Here is a 12,073-nt window from a genome sequence, read left to right as displayed (position 1 = left end):
GGAATCCTGCACGAGGACTCTCAAGTCTCTTTCTGGACCTCAGATTTTTGAATTTTCTCTTCATTTAGAGAGACATTATATTCTATCAGCTACTATTTTGCCCATTCTCCTGATCTAAGTCCTTCTGTAGCCTTTCTGAGTACTATCTGCCCCTCCACCTATTGTTGTACCATTTGCAAACTTGACCACAAAGCCATCAATTCTGTCATCCAAATCATTGACATATAACATAAAAAGAAGCAGTCCCAACATAGACCCTCTGGAACACCATTTGTCACTAGCAACCAAGCAGTAAAAGCTCCCTTTATTCCTACTCTTTGCCTCCTGACAATCCAAGTACACAACATCCATTGACTCTCCTTTGTTTATCCTGCTTGTTATTTCCTCAGAAAATTCCAACGGATGTCAGGAATTTTCCCTTAAGGACACTGTGCTGACTTTGGCCTATTTTATTATATATCTCCAAGTACCCCAAAACCTCTTACTCAACAATTGAATCCAACATCAGACTAACTGGCCTATCATTTCCTTTCTTCTTCCTCTCTCCCTTCTTGAAGAGTGGAGTGACATTTGCAATTTTCCATTCTAGTGATTCTTGAAAGTTCATTACTAATGCCTTCACAATCTCTTTACCCACCTCTTTCAGAAGCCTGGGGTGTAAACCATCTGGTCCAGGTGACTTAATCTACCTTCAGACCTTTTAGTTTACCAAGTACCTTCTTCCTAGTAATAGCAATTTCACTCACTTCTGTCACCTGACTCTCACAAACTTCTGGCATACTATTATGCAAAATATTCAGTTCATCTGCCATTTCCATGTCCTCCATTACTAGCTTTCCAACATCATTTTCCAGAGGTCCGAAATCTGCTCTCACCTGTCTTCACTCTATAAATATCTGAAGAAACTTTTGGTATCCTCTTTTACATTATTCCTTCTTTCCTTCTTTATTAATTTTTAGTTGCCTTCTGTTGGATTTTAAAAGCTTCCCAATCTTCTAATTCCCACTAATTTGCTCTATTGTATGCCCTCTCTTTGGCTTTTACGTTGTCTTTGACTTCTCTTGTCGGCCACCATTGAGTCATCCTGCTTTTCTAATTCTACTTCTTTGGGATGTATCTATCCTGAGCCTGTTGAACTGCTCCCAGAAACTCCAGCCATTGCTGCTCTGCCGTCATCCCTGCTAATGTCCCCATCCTGTCAACTTTGGCCAGTTCCTTTCTCATGCCTCTGTAATTCTCTTTACTCCACCGTAATACTGATGTATCTAACTTAAGCTTCTTGCTGTCAAATTTCAGTGTGAAATCACTCATATTATAATCACTGACCCCTAAGCCTTCCTTTACCTTGATGCTCTGATCAATTCTGGTTCATTGTGCAAAACTCAATCCAAAATAACTGATTTCTTAGTGTACTCAACCCAAGCTGCTCTACAAAGCTATCTTGTAAGCATTTTCCAATCTCCCTCTCTTGGGATTCTGTATCAACGTGATTTTGCCCAATCTACCTGTATATTGAAATCCTCCATGACTATCGTAACATTGTCCCTTTAACTTGCATTTTTTATTTCTTATTGTAATTTGTAGCCCACATCTTTGCTACTGTTCAGAGGTCTGTATATAACTCCCATCAGGGTCTCTTTACCCTTGCAGTTTCTTCACTCTCCCCTCAACAATTCTACACCATCCAATCCTCTGTCACCTCCTTTTCATGTCTTCAACATTGATTTTAAGTTATTAATATATACACAAAATGTCAGGGACTAAGAAATGAGCATTATGGAGAACATAAAATAAAAATTTCAGCTGATCATTAACATTTGCTTACTACCACTGAGCCAATTTTAGGTCTTTCCTGTCAGTCTTTCTTGAATTTCATTGACCAACTTGGTATACTTACTCTGCTGTACCTTTTTTAAAAAAATTTTTAATTTTTATTTGGATAAGGAATTCACAAGTATCATGAACTTTTTTCACATGTATAACCTTTTCCATTTCTTTATATATGTATAAAACTATAATTATTTATACAACCTTAAGTATACATTAAGATGATATAAAAAGAAATTAGACACTTAAATAGATAATTATGGGCAGTTGAAATTCTACTCTATTAGGCTAAATAATGATATTAGTTGTTAAGAAAAATAGTAATAATAGTGGATTAGTAATAATTTCCATATATCTCTTCTGGACCATTTCTTCTGGTCCAAAATGTTGTATGTAAGCTTATGTAACTACCATTGTAGGTGTTTATATCCTAACTTGTTCATGTTTACTCTGCTGTACTTTCATCTCCTGCCACTTTCAATAGGGTGCTGCATTACAAAGGTGTAAGCCCAGTGCCATTGAATTAATTGTGCTGAAGTGACTGAAAGTTGGAACATTGGGCTTTAGAGGCAGCATTTCAGATCAGTTCTAGTACTTGTATTGGGAATACACAATGTGAGCAGTGAAGTGTAAATGTATGAAAAGTTGGCTTTGTTTGCGCCAGAAGTATATAATAGTACTGCTCTTGATATGAATCAATTGTCTACTTTCAGGCTGCACGATTGGGCATTCTTCCAGGAGGACGTGGCAAGGCTGTACAAACACGAGGCAGAGGTCGAGGCAGGAGTGTGAGAGGAAGAGGTGCACAGATGCATATGGTGGTTGACCATAGGCCCAAAACATTAACAGTATTTGGCTTTACAGAGGAGGAAAAAGATGAATTGAATCCCCATTTTTCGGTAAGTTTAGATGTTAAAAAGAAACTTTAAATTTGAGGACTCCCATCAAATTAGTTGTTTTTTTTTTGTTTTCCTCTTTGTCACTCATTAATTCTCCTGGTCCACTAGCACATATTTGGAAGTTGTGTGTTGTAATTCTTAAAATGTGCCTTATCTCAGAAATCTTGTCCTTTGGAGATTACTTGCCAATCTGTAACTGTCAAGGGGTTCCAAACGAGACCCACCTTTCAATGTTCAGAAATGGTTATTTTCAGCATTGAAGTAAGTCAACAAGGATAAGATTGCCTACTTAAGCAGCAGTTGTTGATAGGCATTCTGTAACCTCATTCCTTACACCAACCTACCCTACACCCTCCCAACCCATAGAGAGAGTTGGGCACACTCGAAATCTGCAAGTTTGGAAGCAGAGTACGTAGGATATAATCCAAAAGAAGTTATGGAGTGGAATGAGTTGATAGGTAACAGCTGAAATTCAATGCTGAGCAATGTAAAAGGATTACATATTTAGTAGGAAGAATGAGAAGAGTCAATGCAAACCAAAAGGTACAGCTCTGAAAAGGGTACAAAAATAGACCTGAGAATTTATGTAGATAGCTTGTTGCAAAATGACACAGCAGATTGAGAATAAATTTTATAAAAGCCGTGGCGTAGACACAGAGAGTATAAGGGTGAGAGGTCATGATGAACCTTAGTCAATTGATGTATTCTGTCAGGTTCTGGGCACCATGTTTAAACATACTTGAGAGGTGTAGGACTTTACCAGAATGATTTTTGTGGATGAAAGATTTTAAATATGCGTGTTAACTGGAGAATCTGGGCTTTTTCTTGCTGTAGAGAAGATTGCAAGGAGATTTAAGGTATGGATTTAAAATCACAAAGGGGAATGATAGAGTTGACAGACAGATTCTTTCCATTAGTGGAGGTGTCGAAATTGAGATACCATAGGCTGATAATGATCAAGGTGACAGGGAAAAAAGATGTTACTGTGCAGTAAGTTATTAGGATCAAGAATGTACCACCATATTAATGAAGACAGATTCTATTGCAGTATTTGAAAGAGAGCTTGAGCATTACTTGAAAATATAACAATTTCAAGGCCACGTGTAGAGACCGGAAGACTGGGATTAGGCAAACTAATCTTACATGTGATCAGCCTGGACTTGATAGGCCTATTAGTTTCCATCATTGCTATAACTGCTTGATTTTATGAAGTCTTGTGTTTTAGGCCTACACAGATATTTAAATAATTATTGGCACCATTAACAACAGCTGAAATCTTATCTTAATTGTACCATTTTTGGTGTATTGTGGAGTTCAAGATGGAATATTGTAAAAGCGATAGAGGGACATTGGCAAAGGTTCCACTAGAATAACAAGACCTCAAAGGAAAAATTGACTAAGCCTTTTGATTTTGAAAAGTGAAGAATGAGAGATGACCAAGTGAGGTTTTTGAAATTATGGAATTTGTTTGATAGTCTGCTCTGTGTATTTGTCAGAATAGCACTTAAAGACAATGTAGGCTAGGCACCAAGGCATTGAATTGGAAACCTTGCTTATCCAACTGGCAATGGGAATGGTGTACTTGCAAATAGTGGACGTCATTGATACAATTAGTGAAAGTGCTTTTAAGGAAAGTCAAATTGGCTCATGAAGGAAGTAAGAATACTAGGGATGTTGAGATCATTATATTCTAATCAGAACCAGATCTCTTGTTGTGCCTACTGACCGGCATTGACTCCCAGAGAGCTGATGCTCTGATTTTCCGGCATTGACTCCCAGAGAGCTCATGCTTTGATTTTAAAATTCTTACCCTTGTTTTCATGTTTCACCATGGCCTCCCCCCCACCCTTCTCTAAATTTCCTTGATGTCTCTAACACTATCTGCACTTTTCCAAATAGGGCTTCCTGACTGACTAAATTCTTGTCCTCTGTCCCTCAGCCCATACTCATTACCATGTTTATGATCAGTTACTCTACTTTCACTTCATGTGGCCCAATGTCAATTTTTGATACCGTGAATTTAATATGAAATTAATATGAGAAAGCACTTGATAAATGTTACTGTTTTGCACTATGTAATTGCTATGGTAATTCTAATGGTTATGAGGAAACTACATTCCACATCTAGTTCAAATGTTGAATGGAATTGCGGTATTCGCCATCAAAGCAACATACTAATTGCAATCAGCTTTCAAATCGAAATGTTGAACTCTGCTGTAAATAGATTTCCCTCTCGACTCTTCTCTCCTGAATTTTTGCATTGAAAACTATTCTCTAATTGGGAATGGTTTGCATAGTTTGGTGACGTTATACTTGAATAAAAAATAACTTCAAATTGATGGGAGTAGTTGAAAATTTGCCAGAAATTTATTATTGAGAAGACTGAAAGATTGTCAATCATACTTTCTGTGCCAGGTGTGGATATTGACTTATTTTGTCATTTGAATCATTTGAAAATATGATTTTCTTTTCTGATGCATGTTGTTGATAAAGTAGTGAAAACAGCATCTGTTTTAGGTAAACAGACACAACATCATATTGATGATTTTACTTCTTCCCAATCAGCCTTCTCTTAGGATTTTAATTCTCACAATTCGGCCTCTGTCACATTTGCTGTGATGATGGGTAATTCTGCTCAAGTGCCTTTGAAATGCCTTTCTTCCTCCTTAAACTGGTTTGCTCTCTACCATAATAGACAGCCCTTGACTACATCTTGTCTATTTCCCATACCTATGCTGTTGCCCCTTTTGGATAGAGCGAGGACAGTTTCATTGCTCCTTGCATTCCACCCCACCAACTTCTTCATTCAGTGGCCATTACAGTCTCTGCCAGCTTCAATGAAATCTCACCACCAGCCACATTCCTCTCCTGTTCCGTTTCAGCATTTTGAAAAGCTCACTCCTTTTGTTACCCCCCCCCCAACCGACCCTTCCACCCTGCGCCTACCATTCTTCTGTCACGCCTTGCACTCAGTCTTTTGGCACTTTCCCATGCAACAGCAAGGGGTGAAACACTGGTCATTTCACTTTTCCATTCCCACAACCCAGGGATCCAATGAGTCTTTCCCAATAACAAGAGAAAATTGCAGATGCTGGAAATCTGAGCAACACATACAAGATGCTGGAGGAACTCAGCAGGCTAGGCAGCATCTATGGAGAAAAAGTACAGTCGATGTTTCGGGCTGAAACCCTTTGACCGGACTGGAGAAAGAAAGCTGAGGAGTAGATTAGAAAGATGGGAGGAGGGGGAGAGAGAAACACCAGGTGATAGATGAAACTTGGAGGTGGAGGTATGAAGCAAAGAGCTAGGAAACTGATTAGTGAAAGAGACAGAAGGCCATGGCTCCTTCACCATTTCCCATCCCCTTGTCCCTCTCTCATGTTATCTCCTTGCCCGCCCATTGCCTCCCTCTGGTGCTCCCCCCCCCTTTTTTCTTTCTTCCATGGCCTTTTGTCTCTTTCACCAATTAAAATATTTTGTATTTTTGGTAAGATCTTCAAAATACATTAAAATCTAATCATCTAATACATTAAAACCATCATTGTATAGGAACTATTATAATCTCAAACAAAAGAAAATCTGCAGAATCTGGAAATCCAGGCAACACACAAATTGCTGAAGGAACTCAGTATTTATGGAAAAGAGTATAATTGATGTTTCAGGCTGAGGCCCTTCGTCAGGACTGGAGAAAAAAAGATACATCTGAGTTAGAAGGTGGGGGGAGAGAAGGAAGAAACATTAGGTGAAACTGGGAGAGGGGAATAGTAAAGTAAACTGGGAACTTGATAGGTGAAAGTGATACAGGGCTGGAGAAGGAGGGAATCTGATAGGAGAGGACAGAAAGCCATGGAAGAAGGAAAAAGGAACAAGTGCTATACCTTCCTCTACACTCCTCCCTCACTACCATTCAGAGCCCCAAACAGTCCTTCCAGGTGAGGTGACACTTCACCTGTGAGTCTACTGGGGTCTTCTACTTTATTCAGTGCTCCTGATGTGGCCTCCTGTATACCGATGAGACTCGACGTGGATTGGGAGTCCATTTCGCCAAGCACCTACGCTCCGTCTGCCAGAAAATGTGGGTCTCCCAGTGGCCACCCATTTTAATTCCACTTCCCATTCCCATTCTGATATGTCAATCCATGGCATCCCCTGCTATTGCGGTGAGGCCACACTCAGGTTGGAGAAGCAACAACTTGTATTCCGTCTGGGTAGCCTGATCGCATGAACATCGATTTTTCTAGCTTCTGCTAATGCACCTCTGTGCTCCTCCCCCTTTTCTTTCTTTTATGGCCTTCTGTCCTCTCCTATCAGATTCCCACTTCTCCAGCCCTGTATCACTTTCACTAATCAACTTCCCAGCTCTTTACTTCACTACTCCCCCTCTTCCAGTTCCACCTATCACCTTGTGTTTCTTCCTCCTCTCCCACCACCTTCCAACTTGACTCCTCATCTTTTTTTTTTCTCCAGTTCTGATGAAGGGTCTTAGCCGGAAATGTTGACTATACTCTTTTCCTTAGATACTGCCTGGCTTGCTGAGTTCGTCCAGCATTTTGTCCGTGTTGCCTGTATTATAAACTGGTGTCTTCATGGAGAAACTAACAATCTGAAACACTTACCCTCTTTCTCTGTCCTGTCCCCCTTACCCCTATCATCTCCAGCCAAGCAATCACAACCCCTCATTGTCACTTGTGTGTTCTCAAACTGAAGAACATTGCAATTGTTTGTAGTGTTTATATCACTATGCCTGGTTAAGTCAAAATGACTGCTTAAAGATGGTATATGTGACACAGATTTTTGCCACATCGGCATTTCCAGACTGTCATGTAGATGTTCCTTATTTACACTTTGAATCACTGACTTCATTGCATGGATTTGGTTGGCAGAATTTTATTAGAATTGTGTCTTCTCACAATTCTAACAAAACAAAATTACGCCATAAAAACAGTAATTCTTGATACTTAATGAAGTTGAGCCAGCTTCAATAGTTGCATAACCAGTTCATTGGTTAATTATGAAGTTATTTATTTGTGATGATCGTGCCAGAGCTATTGGATTCCAATGTAAGTGAAAAGAAAGAAGAAAATTTTAAATGTACCAGTACAAAAGTGTGGGTTCTGCTTGGGTGCACAAACAGCAGGGAAATTATTGGGATGTAATATACATAAATGCTGGAGGAACTGAGTCGGTCGGCAACATCTATGGAGCTGAATACGTCGAGACCCTTTATCAGGACTGAATATGAAAGCACTTGAGGATAGGCACAGAATGCAGATCATTTTGTACTCGAGTTGAAAATATCAGCTTGCTGTAGCCATAACTTACATATATTGTATGTAATTCCAACATAAGGGAGTTTCTCGTCAGTCCCTATTGACTAGTGATACTAAAGTGCTTTGGTGCTGCAGTTGGTTGTAAGGGTCTCTGTTGGCCGTGATCGACTATGAATGTTGCATCCCAGCTGTCTACGTCATATGCAAGCCAGGACAGTACGACATGGGGAGCAAACTATTACCACATAACAGGACCTCTCCACACAGCTGAATGAATCCAGGGGAATGGTAGAGAGTGTTATAATTTGGCACCAGAGCGGTCACAGGAGTTGCCAGTCAGTGTTGAACTCAATGTAGGACTGCCTTAGGGGCTCCAGCAGATTTTTCTTGGGGTTTACTTCCAAAGTCTTCACCATGAGGGGGTGCAGCGCGAGGCAGCAGAAGTTTGTGATCAGAGTTTTCCTTCCACTAGAAGAGCTGCCAATCATGGCTGATGAGCCCCATTCTGTCTGAAGTAACTGGGTTTAAGGCGTCAGTAACCCGCCTTTGTCCCTTCTCCTATCATTAGAAACGGCACTGCCAGGCTTAGTAGCTCAGTTGCACGTAAAGGCCAAAAACTGGACTTGGTTGACAGAGGCTCTTTTAGACGCGTATTACTGGGATCATTTAATAGGTAATGAGAGCTTATTCCCACTACCACTCAAGGCTATAACAATCTTATGAACCAGTTGGTTAAACACTCCCATAAGATAAAGGCCTTTTGCACTCACCTGATCTGTTAAAATATATTGTCTATTTATGTTTGCACAAGAGCTATAATATAGTCAAGATCTGGGCTGTTCTGGCAGGAGGCTATAGTCAGTAAATATTGCATGAAAACACAGCTTTATCCATTTAATTTGGTTGGATTTGTTCTGTAGTTGGTGGGAGGGTTATATCTTATAAGCTTTCCATATTTCTATGAAATTGCCAGTCTTGTTGCTATACTAAAATGTTTCAGTTAGGATTGCACTGGTTTCTTTCGCTGTACCCAACATTTTTAAGACCATTGCCTTCAGTACACCTGTGTACGACATGGACTCAATGGCCACTTTATTCAGCACACCTGATCATATCTAATTATCCAATCGTGCCAACAACTCAGTGCATCAAAGCCTGCAGACGTGTTCGAGGTTCTGGTGTTGTTCAGACCAAACACCTGAATGCGGAAGAGATATGATCTCAGTGACTTTGACCGTGGAATGATTGTTGGTGCCAGACAGGGTGGCTTGAGTATTTCAGAAACTGCTGATCTCCTGGGATTTTTCACGCACAACAATCTGTAGAGTTTACAGACTATGGTATGAAAAACAGAAAATGTACAGTGAGTAGCAGTTCTGTGGGTGAAAAGACCTTGTTAATTGAGAGAGATCAGATGAGAATGGCCAGACTGGTTCAAGCTAACAGGAAGCCGACAGTAATTTAATAACCATATGTCACAACAGTGGTGTGCAGAAGTACATCTCAGAACACTATGTTGAAGCTTGAATTAGATGGGCTACAGCAGCAGGAGACGATGAGCATACACTCAGCGACCACTTAGGTATAGGAGATAGCTAATAAAGTGGCCACAGTGTACTTGGGACCTACTGGTGAATAAACATGCAATGAACTTTGATTACATTTAATATCTCTTATCCCCTATTATGCTTATGGAAGGTTGCTACTGAAGTTAAGACCATAAGACACAGGAGCAGGTTTAAACTATTTGGCCCATCGAGTCTGCTCTGCCATTTCATTACGACTGATCCATTTCCCTCACAACTTCATTCTCCTGCCTTCTCCCTATAAGCTTTCATATCCTGACTAATCAAGAACCAATCAGCCTCCACCTTAAACACACTCAATGACCTGGCCTCCACAGCCTCCTGTGAACAGATTCACTAGCCTCTGGCTAATGAAATTTCTCCTCAATTCTGCTCTAAATGGACTGCCTCTATTGTGCCCTCTAGTCTTAGACTTTCCCACCATAGAAGACAACCATTCTGTTGGGGCCTTTTAACATTCAGTAGCTTTCAATGAGATCCCTCCTTGTTCTTCTGAATAAACGCTTAGAGCCATGGACTAGTCTCATCCCGCCTGTTATTTTTTCAAAGAATTCCAACAAATCTGAAATTGAAATATCTTTATTGTCGTTGCATAGTTCAATTTGTCACGCACCAAAACAGCGAAAATGAGTTTGCAACTCTCGTACTCAATGCTATAAAACAACAAATAAAATAAATAAACAATAAATAAAATCAAGTAACCAGCCAGTACAAGCAATGTCCAGCAGTACAAAAGTGCAACTCAGGTGCATGACAGCCATAAAACCAGTATTAAAGTAGCACTCAGTAGCACCTGGCACTCAGCTCTCACCTGTGGCTCCCCGTAGCTGTTTGCATGAGACAGCGGCCACACCCCGGGCAACGGCTTCGACAAGCCGGCTAAACTAGGTGAGGGTAGCCGACGGGTCTCAAACCCTCGGTGAGATAGGGAGTTGTCTATCCCAGCATGTGAAGACAGACTCCGGCAGATTGAGCGGACGAGACCAATGGAAGGTCCAACGGTCAAGAAGGCGGTCTCTGCAAGCGTTGTGGAACGTGTAGAGCAGGACAAGACACAGAAGACGTCCTGGTCATCCACCGCGCCTAGTCCCATCTCCAGCCGTCTCGACTCTGTCTTGCCACTGGATCCAGATGGGAATTGGGAAGAGAAAGTGAGGTTGACGCTGCACAACTCTCCCTCACTTAAATCCAAGTCACGCGCTAGTCTCGACACCATCAATAATGGTGGCCGTCAATAACGAGGTCCTCATTGACGTACGATGGACGAACAACAACAACATTAAAGTAGCAATATAACAAATTTATGGATGATGCTTGATCAATTGGTTCAGAGCAATTATAGCTCTGGGGAAAAAGCTATTTTTCAGTCTAGAAGTGCGGGCATAGGAAATCTTATAACGTCTGCCAGATGGAAGAAGTTCAAACAGAGGATTGCATGGGTGTGTATTGTCCTTACAGATGCTTGTATCTTTCCTTAGGTAGCGAGAGCTGTAGCTGTCCTTCAGGGCTGCGAGCTGTGTCCCGATGATCTGTGCGCTAGAGACGACCCGCTGAAGTGCTTTCCTTTCAGCTGCTGTACAACTGAGATACCACACAGAGATGCAGAGAGCTCCTTAGTCTTTGCTGTATTAAGAGACAGGTTGTTCTCTGAGCACCAGCTCACTAAGTTCTGCACCTCTGCTCTGTACGCTGATTTGTCTCTTGGAGATCAACCCGATTACTGTTGTGTTGTCTGCGAATTTGACGATGGTATTGGTGTTAAATGCAGGTACACAGTCGTAAGTGAACAGGGAGTAGAGTATGGGACTCAATACACAACCTTGTGGTGTACCAGTGTTCAAGATAGTAGTGGAGGACAGATGAGGGCCCAGTCTCACTGCCTGTGAACGCTCTGACAAGAAATTCAGGACCCATTTGCAGAGTGATGAGCTGAGGCCTAGCTGGTGGAGTTTGGAGATGAGCTTGCTGGGGATGACAGTATTAAAAGCAGAGCTATAATCAACAAACAACGTCCTCACATATGTGCCCTTTCCCTCCAGGTGTGTCAGGACAGAGTGAAGAGCTAATGAGATGGCATCCTCCGTGGACCTGTCTGCTTTATAGGCAAACTGGTGTGAGTCCAGTGTAGCAGGGATAGTGACTTTACTGTGGGAGAGGACCAATCTCTCAAAGCACTTCATTATTGTTGGTGTGAGGGCAACCGAACGATAGTCATTCAAATTGTTGATGTATGTTTTCTTCGGGACAGGCACTATGATGGCTGACTTCAGGCACTTGGGGACCGTTGCCTGTGATAGAGACGGATTGAAAATTCTCGTAAATACATCAGCCAGTTGTTCAGCACAGTCTTTAAGTACCCGTCCTGGAACCCCATCTGGGTCCGCAGCTTTTCGTGTATTGATCCTCTGTAGCGAGCGCTGTACATCAAGTGTGCTCAGTGTAAGAACCTGTTCATCCTTTATGGCCGGGATTCTTGCACTCCTCACATTGT

At 41.3% G+C, this 12,073-nt stretch overlaps 1 protein-coding gene across 3 annotated transcripts in view; it reads left to right on the top strand.

Annotated features, from left to right (window-relative positions):
* rbm27 (RNA binding motif protein 27) overlaps positions 1-12,073 on the top strand; it is a 127,598-nt gene that overhangs the window by 80,848 nt on the left and 34,677 nt on the right. For all 3 annotated transcript variants that reach the window (XM_063053129.1, XM_063053128.1, XM_063053130.1), the window contains one exon: positions 2,541-2,726. In XM_063053129.1, the coding sequence (XP_062909199.1) occupies positions 2,541-2,726 (186 nt within the window). The remainder of the gene's footprint in view (positions 1-2,540; positions 2,727-12,073) is intronic.

This window comes from Mobula hypostoma, chromosome 7, assembly GCF_963921235.1.
Source record: "Mobula hypostoma chromosome 7, sMobHyp1.1, whole genome shotgun sequence".
Taxonomy (NCBI): Eukaryota; Metazoa; Chordata; class Chondrichthyes; order Myliobatiformes; family Myliobatidae; genus Mobula; species Mobula hypostoma.
The sequence above is the reverse complement of the archived record's forward strand: the minus strand, read 5'-3'. Positions and strand labels throughout refer to the sequence as shown.